Source organism: Sphaeroforma arctica (genome assembly GCF_001186125.1).
Source record: "Sphaeroforma arctica JP610 unplaced genomic scaffold supercont1.613, whole genome shotgun sequence".
In the NCBI taxonomy this organism is placed as follows: domain Eukaryota; class Ichthyosporea; order Ichthyophonida; genus Sphaeroforma; species Sphaeroforma arctica.
This window is the reverse complement of record NW_014039945.1, coordinates 20325-36512: the sequence shown is the minus strand read 5'-3', so window position 1 is coordinate 36512 and position 16188 is coordinate 20325. Positions and strand designations below refer to the sequence as shown.

General features: G+C 39.3%; 4 protein-coding genes across 4 annotated transcripts; 3 read left to right on the top strand and 1 right to left on the bottom strand.

Annotated features, from left to right (window-relative positions):
- Positions 1-890: 890 nt before the first annotated feature.
- Positions 891-1612, top strand: SARC_07612 (hypothetical protein; the record flags this gene model as incomplete). The annotated part of the gene is made up of 2 exons (XM_014298445.1): positions 891-1065; positions 1428-1612. The coding sequence occupies 2 exons, from the start codon at positions 891-893 to the stop codon at positions 1610-1612; spliced, it is 360 nt and encodes a 119-aa protein (XP_014153920.1).
- A 1690-nt stretch (positions 1613-3302) lies between these two features.
- SARC_07611 (hypothetical protein) lies at positions 3303-9436 on the top strand (the record flags this gene model as incomplete). The annotated part of the gene is made up of 8 exons (XM_014298444.1): positions 3303-3735; positions 5799-5903; positions 6632-6775; positions 7645-7773; positions 7869-7948; positions 8353-8496; positions 8888-8999; positions 9351-9436. The coding sequence occupies exons 1-8, from the start codon at positions 3366-3368 to the stop codon at positions 9434-9436; spliced, it is 1170 nt and encodes a 389-aa protein (XP_014153919.1). The 5' UTR covers positions 3303-3365.
- A 1162-nt stretch (positions 9437-10598) lies between these two features.
- On the bottom strand, positions 10599-12299 carry SARC_07610 (hypothetical protein). The gene is made up of 2 exons (XM_014298443.1): positions 11796-12299; positions 10599-11664 (listed from the first exon to the last, which is right to left on the bottom strand). Exons 1-2 carry the CDS (start codon positions 12286-12288, stop codon positions 10661-10663), a joined length of 1497 nt encoding a protein of 498 aa, XP_014153918.1. The 5' UTR covers positions 12289-12299; the 3' UTR covers positions 10599-10660.
- A 1470-nt stretch (positions 12300-13769) lies between these two features.
- On the top strand, positions 13770-16093 carry SARC_07609 (hypothetical protein; the record flags this gene model as incomplete). Its single annotated transcript, XM_014298442.1, has 4 exons — positions 13770-14132; positions 15183-15355; positions 15857-15951; positions 15984-16093. 4 exons carry the CDS (start codon positions 13770-13772, stop codon positions 16091-16093), a joined length of 741 nt encoding a protein of 246 aa, XP_014153917.1.
- Positions 16094-16188: the final 95 nt, after the last annotated feature.

The following is a 16188-nucleotide window of genomic DNA, read 5'->3' as shown; positions in this document are numbered from 1 at the left end:
AGATATATATATATAGTAGTATATATATATATATATATATATATATATATATGACGGTGTATGTATTTTAGTATTTCTGGTGCGTGATGTGGGTATCATGGCACTTCCCCTGAACCTCGGAGATGGGTGTAGATGGATTTACTATGTCATTTCAAATCTCAGGCATAAGGTGTCCATTGTAATGGATATACCATGTGTACATTGGAATTTGTATCGCGTGCAGTATTAAGCTCCCTTTATGCTTTGAGACTGTACAGATAGTTTTGGCATGGCTTGTGTAAAACGCTCAGGTATGGATGAGCACTTGTTTGACAAATCGTCATACACCCACAAACTGGGATTGAGGATGCGATTTGTATCCTTAAATGGCTTTAAATATAACGGAACGTCAAGAATCTATTACGGCTGTCGATAAAAGTCTTTTACCAATACCATTCTCTCATTTGGTATTTCCATTTGGTATTTCCATATGCACATTCACAGGCTCAAGGATTCGAGGCACAGATTGGTGTATGCCACCTGGGCCACTTCACCCTATTCCAAAATATAATCGGGTTGTTGAAGAAAGCTCCTGGGCATTCACGTGTTGTGGCGGTGTCGTCTATGGGGCATCGTGGTGCTAAGAATACCGATTGGATTTTCCATTCAAAGTTAGAAATCGCCGAGTATGAGCCATGGTATGTGCATATGCTGACTATCTGGATACGTAAGTTTTCAAATATTGTTCGTTTCTACATTGAAGTATTGTATCACAATCACTAAGTAGGGTTCAATCTTCAGTAGGTCCAGTATACTTATTACATGTATTGAAAAGAAAAGAAAAATTCACCTTTTCCAAAATCTCTCTGGCAAACGTGCGATATATCAGGGAAGTGTACGGCATTGCAAAGATGTCGAATGTGCTATTCGCAAAGGAAATCGATGAGAAATACCATCGAGACGGTATCAGAGCCTTCTCTCTACATCCCGGAGGCATTCACACCAATCTACAATCGCATGTGCGCATCGGTACCAAGATATTCTGGGCCATTGTGACGCCTTTCTTTTTCAAAAACAAGGATCAAGGTTTGTTGGTGTCCGCTCATGTGCAGATAAATTATGATGCTGTAAATCTCTATTCGTGTATACATATATGAAGTATTGTATTCTCATACAGGGATCGAATGCATACAGACTCACATGGTCACTTAGAAAACACATTGAATTACAAACACGTACACATGTACCTGTATGCAATACAATCTGTGCTGTGGCGTAGGCAATATATTTTGGGACTTGGGTCGATTATGTGTACACGAGAAACACTTTTATCTTTCTTCTGCAAACAATCAACACGCACAATTGTAAATGTCACATTCGTTTTGTGTACATTTTCATTTCTATACAAATTTTGTGTTGTTAAGTATTAGCACATGTTGTTACTACAGGTGCCGCCACATCTGTTTTCTGTGCTGTTAGCCCTAAGGCGCTGGACAATTCTGGAGAATACTTCTCAGACTGCAACGTGGAGAAAACTGCTCACGAAGATTGGATGAATGATAAAGCTCTGAGAGAAAAGTTGTGGCAAACATCCGAGAAGCTCACAGGAGCGTTTGTTAGCAACAAACAATAAATACTATTGTTCGTATGGATATAATTGCGACCGGTGTAATCGAATTGATCTGGAAAGGTGCTTCTATTATAGGATGTAAACAAGTGTGCTGGTTCTGGGGGAAGCTCCGCTAGGCACAGAGTTGAAATTAGTAGCTTCGAGTAGTAGACATAGTGCAGTTTAGTGTGTGACCAGGACTATTCGAACGAGCACTATATTATTCAATCGAACAGTTAATTATATTTTTACTAGAGCGATTCAATGCTTATACGCAGTTTGCCGATCCACGCGAGAAGAATTAGTATTTATTTATCACCCAAAACTTCATGCGAAAGAGCAAGTTCTGGCAACAAGAACCAAGTTGGGATATCCAACCCCGTAGTACCGTACTGATAAATACATGTGTGTGACATATCAACAAAAAAAACGAAAATAAATTTGCGATGATAGAAGATTGTAAATAAACTTCATGTTGGTTAGAAGAAATCAACCACGGACAATTGTACTATTTAGATCATCAGGAGCAACCGAACGTTTACAAGATATTAGCCATGTGCAAATAATCGTCATGCACGCGGTATCACGCGCACGAAAAAAGAAGCACTGGTGACAGATTGAACAAGCAGTCATGGTATACCTAATACTTTTGCAACTATTATATGCTTGGTTTCACCAAGTATACAGTTTAGAACACTTGAAGATGATTTATATATCAAGAAATATCCTTGCTATTCGCACCGGCATTTGACGCTCTGTGTGTGCGTGCAATTCCTTGATAGATGCCTTGTGAGAAGATCTCAAGTCCTTGAATTAAAGCAAGTAGCTTTAGCGAGTTTGAATGTTGCAAATATGAAATATAGTATGTAAGGCTTTGCGCAGCTGTACACGCGAATTTTTGTCCAATAAAATTTCATGAATATATTAAATAAAAAAATTCTGCTATTACTTTAGGGTATACCTATATACAGATATCTACGCGTATGCCGTGCAACCCGCCTCTACCTCCATTTTACACGATTATCCGATAAAGTCACAGCACCACTATTGAACACTCACTGAAGATTCTTGGCATACTTATTTGTAGGAATATGATCCGTGGATAGATGGGCCTAGTCTGGATTTGTATCTGCGAGTTCGTTGAAGACAGTTTCCTACAAAAGGTTGTGCCCGCTATAATCATATAAAATTCTTTTCTGTACAACGACAGCGCTCCGAATTTCTAAATATGTAAATATTAAAAAGTATGTAAAATAACCTATTAGCTTCCTACAAATATCATCGATTCATCATAGATGTAAAACACGCTGCCAGGGCAGCCAGGCCCAGCTGCATTATTATACAGCTTTCAAAATCCTTCTTCTCTGACTTAGTGATTACTGATTACCCTTCGGCCTTCGGCGCCCTTCGTTCTTCGGTCGGATTTCGGAACTCGGAGACTCGGAAGTTTTGAAGATGATTATAAAAATAGACGATACTCACGTTGTCAGCGCAACAAAAAGAAACTAGCCTACCAACCAATAATATATAAGACAATGAGTACTAGAGTAACCTTTGGCAAAGATTCTTCTAAAAGTATGCGTCATGATAATTTTCATTCAAGAAATGTCTTTGTAGTATAGAGTCTGTGACTGTGACTGTGAGTCAGTGTCTGTTATTTAAATACACCTGTATAGACTCCTAGTCTCCTAACCTCTACTACTAACTGCTTTCCAATATAGATGAGCAACACTTAGGCATTATAGCACTCGTTGACTTCGTTAGTATATTGCATACGATGTTAGGGAAGATTCTCGTCACGCTGGCCCTGGTATCGCTGAGTGCGAACTCGGTGGACGCCAAACCACACACCACCACACACGGACAAGTAGTAACTCAGAAACAGACACAGAACAGCCACAACACTGCTCCTGGCAGAAATGCACTTGTAGAAAAGAGGGATATTGCTACTATAGATGCGTTTAAAAAACATAAGAAGCGACGCCAAATGCCTGGGATGACGCGTATGGTGTGTCTGACAAGCTATGACTCTACGAATAACAGATGGTCTCCAGACTGTCTGCTGGGAATCTGGAGAGACGCGGGATGTCGGGTATCCGTAGGTGTACCAAAAAAGCTGAAGGATGCTGCAAATGACATAACAACAGGTATGTTGATGATATAACCATAATTTTTATGTACGTGAATCGGTGTGGAAACTTAAGTATATAAAATATATGATACGAAACTTTGGTGCACACGGTCTGAATACATTGATAGATTCCGACAAGGGGTATGAGGATTTTCCTGTAAGTGTTCAACATATATATATATACATATATTTATAGATCTTCTGCGACGTGATGCATTTACTGAGTGGTTATTGTTTGGCGTCCAAACGCCCACGAACAAAGTTAGTCTGAACGAAACTGCCCAGGCAATGCGCGTTGGACATACGACTGTAGAACGTATCAGTGTGTGCATATAATAGAATGAAAGGGCAATTTGAGAGATCAATATACTGTAAGACTTATATTTCAAGTATCAAAGTTGTAAACATTTATTAACTACTTGAATAACCAGCAGGCGGGGCCAATGCATGTGTGCTAAACAGTATAAACTAATATACAAGCTACTTGAAAGTATTCCACAAAGTCGCTTCGATGCATTTATATATGCTTATGATAGTCTCTGCACAGACTTTCCACCAGATAAAGTTTAAATTAAATCACTAATTCATTCTTTTATATTAAAATGTATAGAAAAAACTCAAATAGGTTTTACCTGCGTATACGTACACGCGCACACACACATATATTTATATTTATATTTACATATATTTTTATATTTGCATATTTATATGTATAAATATGTATTGATATTTGTATTTATATGTATAGATGTATGTATATATATATAAGTAAATATGTATATGTATAAAAAAATAAAAATTATATATATATATTCAGATACATATATATATATATGTGTGTGTGTGTCTGTACCTATATATATATATGTACATATTTACATGTATATATGTACATATTTACATATATATATATATGTGTGGGTGTGTCTAATTTATCATGTACATACATACGTGCATATAGTTGTCTATATACATATATATGAACGTATATGTCTCAAATACATAAATATATATATGTGTGTGTATCATCTGTATATATTTATATATATATATATATACAAACTATATATATATATATACGTGTGTACGTATATATATATCTGGATAGGTTTGTGCCTTCTAGCCTAGTTTTATACTTTTCTATTCAAAAGTTTGTGTTTTCGTAAGTATGTATGCTCGCACATGTTTGAACTACGCATTTTATCGTAAACACGTGATTGTGGTTTGATTGAAATTGGCCTTAAACTTTCTCCATTACTTCAACTAATCCATACAGAATTGAATATGTCGTAGTATTGCTCCTTATGATACAAATACATATATACACGGCGCAAGTGTACGTACATTTGGGTGAGGAGAATATCAATCAGCTCACTCCACTAAACCCGAGCACAAGTGTCAATGCATTTCAAGAGTCTATTTCTTCGCTGATACGATAACTGCTTGATAGTAACAACTGCGACAAATCTACAATACAACAATATAACTTACAGACGTGTGTATTGCCGTCATATAAATTGGTCTTGAACAGAATGCCCATCTTGTGCTCTACAATATGAATGTTTAGCTCTTGCATAACCCCGTGTAAAAGCAGTGCTCGATAGATTAGATCCCAGTATGATGCAGATACGCAATGAATACGCAATGAATGGTACAAGCGATGAGAGTAGGTGTTGAGTTCTGCAGTTTTAATGCTTATGTAATTTGAGTATATGTATCTAGGAAATACTCGTGCGTGTTGAACAATATCAGTGCTGCTACAAATGTTGTGCAAATAGACACACCATATGTTATCAATGATGACAAACCCTGGCGCGTGTATACGATCGACAGAATAAATCAGAATGGTATTCGACTAGAAGCGTACATACACTTAGATTGATCAAGTAAATATGCAATTCCTATCAGGACACAGCAATCTTTGACTTGCCTCAATAGTATAGCCATCGTCAGTATATTAGCCCATTCTCTTGTTAAAAAAGTATAGAATCGCATTGCCATCCTAACCCACGATCCTATGACGCATATAAAACCTCGTGCTCAGACAAACCGTTCCTAATACATTTTAATCCGGCACAGATAACTATGACGATCTAGTGGATATGCTCGCCACCGTAGCCTACGATGCGGCGGACGCAAAAAATCAGGCCCAGAAATGGTGCTGGGGCAAAGTTGTAATTCAACGTAAGTCTTTAAGAAATAAGGTTCTTCTGAGAACCGTGTTTATCTCTGTAAGTTGTGATTGGGTGAACATACAAGTTGTATTTTGTTTGGAGGGAGAGACGATCATGTGCTCTATAGTGCATCGGAAGCTAACAACAGTGTTATGTGGAGATACTGCGACATTATGGTGTAAGGTGATGTTGACATAATCAAGTTCTGCCATTGTCCACTTTCACACAGGATGTTACATAGTGTTTACGTTCCAGATCGATAATTTGGGGTACAGAGTATGATGAGAGGCACAGAGATTCAGGATGTTATAAATTGGACTTTATGTGTGGGGTTGTAAATACAATATGGTTAAATTTTTAAAGCGCCTGCTTTACATTTGGTATAAAGGGGTCGGGCTATTGACATGTTGATCTTCAAGTATGCTTCGTAGTCTTGAGCCGCCTCTCGCCCTGAATCATCCAAGAACATATATGAATGCTATGTATATTGATTATACATATATATTTATCATAGATATTGAGTATATATGTGTATCTATATGAAATTGTATATGTATATGTATATATATGTACATATACATATACATATATACATACATATATTTATATATATATATATATATGCAGAGTGAGGGAGAAGCTTGCTAAGCTTATTGCTACCTCTAACAATGTCTGGGTTTTTTCTTCATTGAGCTGTATTTAACGCCAATCACACTGCCTCATGCCTGTCTCACATAGGCCCAGGACAGCATGACTTTGCGTGGGAAGAATTGGCCGATGCAGAGGATGAGCAATGGGAACTCGCACAGTACAATAAACAACAGGTGGAGGGCAATAGCGATGGCTCGGATGTTCATGGGGCTGAGCTGTTTAATCCAAATGGTTTGTATTTTGCTTGTACACGTGTGTATATGCACGTGTTTATTATTTGTCAATGATGCGTGCAAATAGAATATGTTTTGCTGGCGCACGTGTGATATGCACGTGCTTATTCACTTTTCAATGATACATGTATAAGTATTTGCTTTGTTGGTGCACGTGTACATATATACGTGTTAATATATTTTTCAATGATATGCGCAAAAAAAAAGCATTTTTTTGTGTATATGTACGTGTTTGGATGTATTCCCATAAGTCAGCGATATAAGAATATTTGTACAAAACGGGAGACAGTAGGCGATGAACATACACCACCAACCTGTGTGCACTGCATTCGTAGGTCTGTACTACGATTGCTTGTGGGCGTGTGCTTGTTCGCGCGGTACAAGAGCGGTATAGATGATTGTAGTGTTCTCGTTCGTTGATCAGGGTTACTACATGCAACAACTGGGCATTCTCATCGTTATACCTCATTAAGCTGGATTGTTCACAGTTATGAATGTGCAAATCTGTTTTGCGTTTTATACGTGCAAGTATCACATATTACAATAGCAAGAACACTCAAACATTTTTGCAGACCTTGCATGAATGGAGAATTTGATACAGGCATTTGAATACTGAACATATCCTTCCGCGAGTATATGCAGTTGTACATACAAATATTTACCGATATACACGTATGACTATCTACACGTATGCGTCTGTATAAACAAAATTGATTCGAATATTTATATCCATATAGTTTAGATATATATGCGTACTAAATACATATTTGCACTTGTGCATATACTGCATCTGATTTTGAAACTTAGTATGGACAATCGACATATGTATACTGTTATGAAGCTGACTATTCTTTTATTATACCACAGCCATCCTCGCGGACAAACAAACGAACGATGAAATGGTCGAGCAAGTGGAAGAAGACAAAAAGGAGGCCTATGCCAACGCACTGGACCAAGCCGAACAAGACGCCGAGGAGAATGGCTCCGACGATGATGGTAGGTCGGATTTCAAATTTGACTGCAATCGATAATGTATCGTGCTTCATACACTGTGCATATGTACTCAAATGTATCGGATCTAATTCGGACAGATGACAAGGATGATGAAGAAACGGCTGTGAGTGCATCATCCACGAGTGCGCAGAAAGAAGAGGAGACCGCTGAGATCGATGTAAGTTCTTGCATTATAAATATGATATATAGATATATATCAAACAAAAATCGCACATACATGATACATACCTGACACATACACACACATATATATATATATATATATATATATATGTGTGTGTGTGTGTGTATAATAAAAAGGACACATATGTCATTCGCCGAGAGAGGCACAAGGTTCATAGTAGCTGTCTGCTGGTAAAAACCACTACAGGGACTGTTGTACACTGATTTGCTAGAGCAGCCACACACCTTCCGCAACAGAAGTCTACGTTATTGAACCTTGCACGGCCCTAAATGATACCAAGCAGTAATCAACCGAGAGCGACCTGCTAACCGCCTAATTTCCACACAACGTGTTCGTATTTTCTCACACATTTTGCTACCCGAAATATTGCCATGCAGCAAGCAATCAAAGATCAGCAAGACGACATCAATCACAAGACTACAGTGGCCGTTATTGTAGGGGCAGCCGCTACTGTGGCACTGTCGCTCATGGTTGGTATGCTGGTGTATATGCGACGCAGAAACGACAGCAAGATGAAGAGGGTATGTGAAGCTTGCACTGTGCGTGTATATTATATATGTGTACAGATAAGTTTAAGCAATAATAAATTTATGGTGCATGGTGTGGATAAGTTTTTGGAGATGGTCTGGTGTATGTGAAGAGCGCTATTGTGCCCAGGTCTTTAGGAACTGAAAGTGTATGTGCACGCAAACGAATAGTCTGAGGTGCTCGGTGCAGTGTCTTTTGACGCGCGTGGTTTACACTATCTTCGTACTACAAGAGCGACAAACGCCATTTTTGTAGTATTGTCAAAATGCATAGAATGTGGTTCTAACACCTGTACCTGATGTGAATACACTATATTTTCAAGACCTGCAACACTGATACATAACAATGCAATGCTTATGTCTGAAATTTTGATACTGAATACAGCCCTATAAGAAGAGTGGAGCTGCAGATACACGCTCGTTCGCTGCGAATGTCCAAGACACTGCGACCAGTGGTGAACTATGGGGTGATGATCGCAGCCGATCTGTAGCCACTGGTAAGGCTTAAGAACAAATGTGTGGGTCTAGGCTTGCACATATGTTTGCTACCCAGTATTAATTTGAAGCATATGTCCAAATAGGAAGTGTCATCCCATGTTTCAATTACCGTGCACATTTCAGTGAGTTGTTTCGCGAACCCTAAAATGAACGAACGAGATTAAGCTTGCATAGAGTCTGCACTCGCGCTCATCTAGCCTTGTCATTTAATCTCTATTCGGCCCTATTAGTTGTCGATTTCAATTTAAGGTCAAATTAGTGCTCGCACAATGGAATCTATGATTCAACTGGGTTCTCTTCATCTCATTTGTCTCCATTGTTTTTATTATTATTATTTGTCACACAAAAAGATTCTACTCTCTCCGGGTTTTCCATCTCTAATGATGACGTGGTCTTCGATATGGCGAACAAATCCGGAAATGTGATTTCCATCTGAGCTTCTGATTTGTAGATGACGATATCAGGTTGTAGGTGCATAAACAAACATGTGAACATATCAAACGTCGATATCCATCACAATATGCTGTGTAGATAATTTGAGTTTGCGACTGGAAACACGAGATTTTTGGGACTATTCTACGAGGCGAATATGCAATATATGTATATCATTTGATATATATTTAGGATTGTAAAGAAATAAGGCCAATTGAACCCAAGTTTCTAAACATTCTGCTGTGCGTTGATCTTCTTGCGTTAACATATGCGAGAAAATAGAACACTGCCATATTTTTGTGGTAGTTTGCACTACGGGGCGGACCATTGTGAGTATATTCTGCTTGTTGCGAATGCGTGAATAGTTGCATGAATCAGTTTCAGAACAATTATTTTCGTGTTTCACTGAAACTTAATTCTATATGGCAGATCTGTAGATCACACAATGCAATCTGATGACCATGAATGGTAGCACAGTATACTAGAGATAACTCGTCGCTATAAAGGAACTTATCGTAGTTGAAAAATTCCCTCATTTGATTTTAGCGCAATACTACATAAACACTATTAAAATATATATGATTCCACCTGTCGCAAATCCTATTTTAATTGATGGGTAGAGTTCGGTATCTGTACAATTGTTAGGTCGGCCTAAACGAGAGAAATTCATGTCCTTTAACTAGTACATAGGCATGTATTGATCTTTAGTGAGACAGTTGTATCATCTGCTGTTGCTTATGTTTAAAAATTAATCATACTGGCACATGCGAATGATGTTACAAGTAGCAAATTGTGTTCTCATAAGAATAACGTATGTTGATTTTAAAAAGACTTTATTCGAGAGCGACAGTGGTGTCAAACAATTATGTATACATTTGATGTGTACAGCGAGTGTCAAACTCGCTTTTATTTGAATATATTTATATGTATTCTAAAAAAAACAAGTAGGCTAAAATTTAAACTCTATCCGCTCCAGCGCTGAAACTCATAGTGGACGCGTCATCGGAGAAGCCCATCGCGGACTGTTGGGAGATGATACTGCTCTCCTTGGTTTTACTTGCCGAACGCCTACGCATGACCAGGGCGGTGACCACAACAAAGCAACAGCCGCAGCAACACAGCATAAGTAATGTGGCGATAGCTCCAGCGATAACCATCATGTTCTCTTCCTCCTCGTAGGCAGCTTGAATTAAATCTGCGGCCGCGAAGCGCACACCAGCCTCCTTATCTACCGCAACCTCGCCCGCATCACGCTTGTCATGCCGTCGAGAGAACGACTACGACGTGCGGAACCATCATCATAATCATCTAGCACTGTGTAGTTCATAGTGATCGCATTGCCGGTGCGGTCTGATGTAGCACACGCCATCTGAGCTCTAACTTGGTGAGGCATGGAGATAGTCTGTGCAGCCGGATCGTAGGTCTGTGTGAAATCGGGGTTGCCGTCGGAAACATCACCAAGATAGCCTTCAAATGAGGAGCAATCACCGTCAGTAGTCCGCTTTACATAGATGACCTCGGCATTGTATAGAGACACTCCACTGGCAGAAGTATCGATAGTGATCTGCCGGTATGACATAGATCCAAGGTCAAAGACGGTTTCAGGACTATCATAGGCCTCGGAATCGTAGACTTCAATGGATAAGTCGAAGAGAGCATCTAACTCGAACTCCTCCACTTCGCAGAAACTATTGGTGTCAATGAAAAATTGCACTGTGGCGGGAGCTGAATCTATGTTGGGACACTTAGCGGGATTATCATTCTCGTCTGTCTCTTGACATGCAATCATGAGCTTATCTAAAGAATACTCGCCAATTAAGTCGCAGGCGATAATATCAAAAACGACATTTTGTATACAACCATCCCCGATAGCCTGTTCGTTGCAGGACGCGTCTACAATATATGACGAGAGCGCGCTCACTTCAGACTCAGAACTTTCCTCCACTCGACCAACAACTCCTTCGGTATTGATTATAGTGAATGGAGCGGGTAAGTGAATCTCCAGGCGAATTTTGGAGTGATTCCAACCATCGAAGAAACCAACATCCACTAAATTGATAGCAGCTCCGATATCGGCGGATTTGTATTTAGCATTTATAGTAGCTGCTACATTGCGGACTGTGTCAATTTGTATCAGTAGGTTGGTCACTGCGTTACCCTCATGAGTGACTGCTAGACGTAGGTCATCCTCATCACTACTGCATGTATGTACTCTTCCCATTGCGCCTCTACCTGAGCACGATATGAAGCGAAAGTTGCGAAGTCCTTGATTGTGGCTCCACATCCAGAAGCGCCACCCAATTTATCGAAGTCAAAGCTGAAATCTAATTGCGATCGACAATTGCCTAATAATTTATAAACACCACCAGACATCTTCGCAGGATGATCTACTGCGTAGTGACAATCAGCAAAGTAGAAGTCATTCAACTTGCGCTCGTTATGCCACACTCCTACGTCGGTTTGTAGATTGACCTTGTTGTTGGCAACGGTGGCGCCTGTGATTTCGATACTGAAATTCGCTCTAAGAGCGTATGGTTCGGCCAGATCGCAAGCTTCAGCTCCTGGTGTACCAACCGACAATCCATTTAGTGTAGAACTGTAGCCCTCCATGTTTCCGAACGCGAACACCGGGGCAGCAAGATCTGATACTACAAATAGCGCTCCATCACCCTTAATGATGAGCTTTTTGTCTAAAACAATGGGTTCACTGGTGGCATATTCACCTGCCTCTAACGTAATGGTATCTCCATTTACGGCATTGGCAAATACTTGCTGGAAATCGCCTCGAGTGGCTGATAGTTCAGCGCCAGTCACATATGCTGCGAGAGCAGCTAATACTGTTGACTGAAATTGCATTGTACTTTTTGATGTGATTCCTCCTAAATAAACTTCTTAGTAAATGAAAGGATAGAAGTGATGGACTGAATTTTTCAACTCTGCTCCTTTTAAACGCAGCTTGTTTTTTACATCGATTGTTTAAATAAAAAAACAGGTGGGAGTTGGGAGTTGGGACAGGCCGGCAGGGGGTTGCCGGGGACCCGGGCTGCGAGGCTGCCAGTCCCCGGTGACGCATCGTGGCAAATATGAAATAATGCCACGGATCGCAATATTTTAAAATATCACGAATCAAGTTTCAATATTAATGACATTCCACAAAGAAATATAATTTATAAAAAAATGAGATATTGAGAATTTGAGAATTTGTCATTTCTCTCCCAGAGTCCCAGGCAATTTTTAATGATACTTAATAATAATAAAATTTAACCAATATTTTTTTATGATAATATAGCTCCTAGAGTATTTTTTGATATATGAAATTATTCAGAAATACTGCATGTAATTGTCATGCGATTCGCCATCAACATGTCATAGGTTTCTTGAGTAGAGTTTTCAGAGTAGAGCGACAGACTGACGTCTGACAGATAGTCACTCAGTCAGACTGTAGATTGTGGAGTGATCTTGGCTCTTGAGTCTGGACTCCTTTTTTGTTTTAAACAAAAACAAAAATTTACAGTCTTACAGTTGTTTTAAAAACAGACTTTATTTACACATCAATGACAGTCTGACATGAACATCACTATTTATTTACATCAGACACTCACACAACACAACTATGTAAATATGTATCTTTTGTTTTTTGTGTATTTTTTAAAAACAAATTATACATAGTAACTTTTGCGTTTTCTGGACAAAAACAATCGAAAGAGCCCCCAAATATTTGAAATAAATATGTAAATAAATAGCCACTGGCAGTCTGGCACTACTTTAAAAATAACCCATTATTCAATGATTTCAATTATTTTTCAATGAACAGATTTTTTGTTTTCAATTATTGTTTTTTAAAATAATATAATATGTATTTGTCCACCATAGGCTCAGAGCCTACTAAAGTCAAAACATACCTTGAGTGGATAAAAAGCTACTTCAAATCCATTGGCAGAAATAGATCTGGCGGTCCCAAAAAGGCGGGGTTTAATGATTTCATGTTTTGGACTTGCTAAAGTGCGAGTTGTACTTCATTCTATTTCTCTCAACAATGTATTTATTAACACTTGTCGTGTAGAGGTCAGTCTTGCACATCGACATGGCGAGTGTGTTCTACAAGGATGCAGTCCAGTGTGCGAAGGTTATTTTTTTTTTATATGAAGGAAGATAATCACTTGGTATACAATTAGGAGAATCTTACTAAGCTTATGTTCATAGGAACGTGTATCCCGTACAATTACATACTGAATTTGATGCTCGAGACGCAATTCGGGCAAGGCTGTATTGAGCATGCCTACAGGATAGCTAAACACGTGACGTGCGTACGTCCAGTACTAACCTGATAGTCAAGTATGTCGATGGAACGGCATCAGCATGAGAGTGTTAACAATCCCAAGTGTGGGAACGATATAGGCGCTACAGTATCACACCCAGTGGAAGAAAAATTCTCTAATGATACGCGCACACACACTGTAAGTGCCCACAGAGATGAGATATCCCAACAGAGAAGGGACGGGACATCAGATGATGGTGTCATTGTGGACACTGTGCAGCGAGATGAAATTACGCATCGAGACAAGCAGGATCAAGTGCATCGACAGAAGGAGGGCGATAAAGCTAGCATGGTGAGGCGGTTGGCTTTGAATCCGAATAAGGCTGGCATGCAGGGGATGGACAGGGAAAAAGTCAACAAGACTATATACGAGATGTCGAAGGTAGGTAATCTCGAAAATTGTAAGTGGTTTGTATAACTACGTGCTCCTGTACGTTGAAGAGGGGGGAAGGGGGGGGGGGGATAGAAGATTATAACGTGTAAGGATACACAAAAATTTGAGATCACGCAAGAATACATTGGTAGAAGCAGTGTAGTCCAAATGTTCTTCGTATTCTTCGTAAATATGCATTGTGCCTTTGACAAATAGATACACACCTGTAGAGCCCACTCAAAAGTTGTCTAGGCTGTGTTGCGGGGCCCTTTCTTGTGTGGAATAGTATTTTTGGAAGGTTTGTCGTCTCAGTTGTAGTATTAATTTCCAATTTGTACTTATATGGGTTCATACTAGTAGCCTCATACATATATAAAAATGGTTATTACGTTTATGGCAACATACTCGTCTTTGCAAATTTAACCAGGTGTTATAGTTTGTCCTTTTACAAGCGCCCCTAGTAACAGTACCTATCCACATTTCTGTAGTATATAAGGGGGTCGACGTGTAAGTTACACTTTATTCTATAGTATTCAAATATGATTTATTGTATGTGGTAACTGTCCGTTCTTATTTCTAATATATATATGCGGGTATTAACAGCGCAACCCTAGTAACATTACCTATCCACATTTCTGTAGTATATAAGGGGGTCAACGTGTATGTTCTATAGTATTCAAATATGATTTATTGTATGTAGTAACTGTCCGGGTTCTTTCTAATATATATATGCGGGTATTAATGGTGCAACGTGCTTCTTCCAAAGGGTTTGGCGTCGTTCAGTGTGTGCCGTATGCCACGTTTTGAGTTATTTTGCGCACGTGTTCTATGTCATGTATGTCCAGCTATGTAGCAATACATCAAGTTGCAGTATCACATATACAGGGCTACTCGAAAGTGCATCACATCTTTCACAGTCACATATTTTCTGAGCATCTCTTCATGTTACACTACTCCACTACCCGGCCCCTGAACGCGCTATGAAGAAGCATTTTATCTTCACTCTCACCTGTGTCCTTGTCTTTCTGTACGTTTGGTTGCTATCGCCATCATAATCAGGGCTCGAGGTTCTTCAATAATCAGGAAGAACGAGACGCAACCACACAAGCCAAGGTGCAGAAAATGGTGCAACAATTGGCACGGTACAAAGCTGACGGCACGCTTCATCGGAAAAAACTGCTGGAATCAATCGAAAACTTAGTTTTGAAACTCGAAGACGAACGTGATTTAAGGTGTGTACATTATTTTTTGAGTTTCGCCAAAGTTGTGGAGTAAGTTGAACATTGGGTGCCATGATCTTAGATCAAGTATGTTGATTCAAATTGCGGTATGGACGTATGCACACTCACTACGTTAGTACGTGTAGATGGGTCTATGACACATCGTAAACGACAAAATAGATACCGAGAAGAGAGAGAATTTTAGTAAGGGGTCAAATAGTTGCAAACCTAGTGACAGTGCGGTGTGATATTGTGATACATTTGATATGTTTTGATATGTGTAAGGTTTGTATGTATTATGAGTCAGGTGAACGTGCATATATACTACGCCAGTCTAGAGAAACCTGCATGTCTTTATCTAATAGGGATGGCCTTCGCTTTGAGTACTTGCAGGCACTTAAAGATCATTATACTTTACACACAATCATATACAATTTATTAGCTATCCCATGCCCCCCTACAATACATTCTTATACATATGCGTATGTACATCGTCTCGCTCTACAATCATAGTCGGGTCATCGTACACTGTGACATGGACGCATACTTCGCCAGTGTTGAGGAACTGGACAACCCTGCGCTCAAAGGTATCCCTATGGCAGTCGGGGGTATAGGCATGCTGACTACCTGTAATTACGAGGCACGCAAGTACGGGGTGAGAAGTGCTATGCCGGGATACATCGCTCTGCAACTGTGTCCGCAATTGAAACTGGTGAAGGGCAACTATCCGCGGTACCAGGAGGTGAGTGAGACTTATAGAAGTCGACTCTATGAAATATATATATATATATATATATATATAATAATATATATATATATATATATATATATATGTGTAGTAGTAT

What these genes read in the sequence shown, in the direction of transcription:
- SARC_07610 (XM_014298443.1), bottom strand. Translation starts at nt 12,288, where the DNA reads ATGCAATTTCAGTCAACAGTATTAGCTGCTCTCGCAGCATATGTGACT. An exon ending in TCCTGCGAAGATGTCTGGTG is followed by an intron (nt 11,665 to 11,795) that starts GTGTTTATAAAT and finishes TATCGTGCTCAG; the next exon opens with GTAGAGGCGCAATGGGAAGA.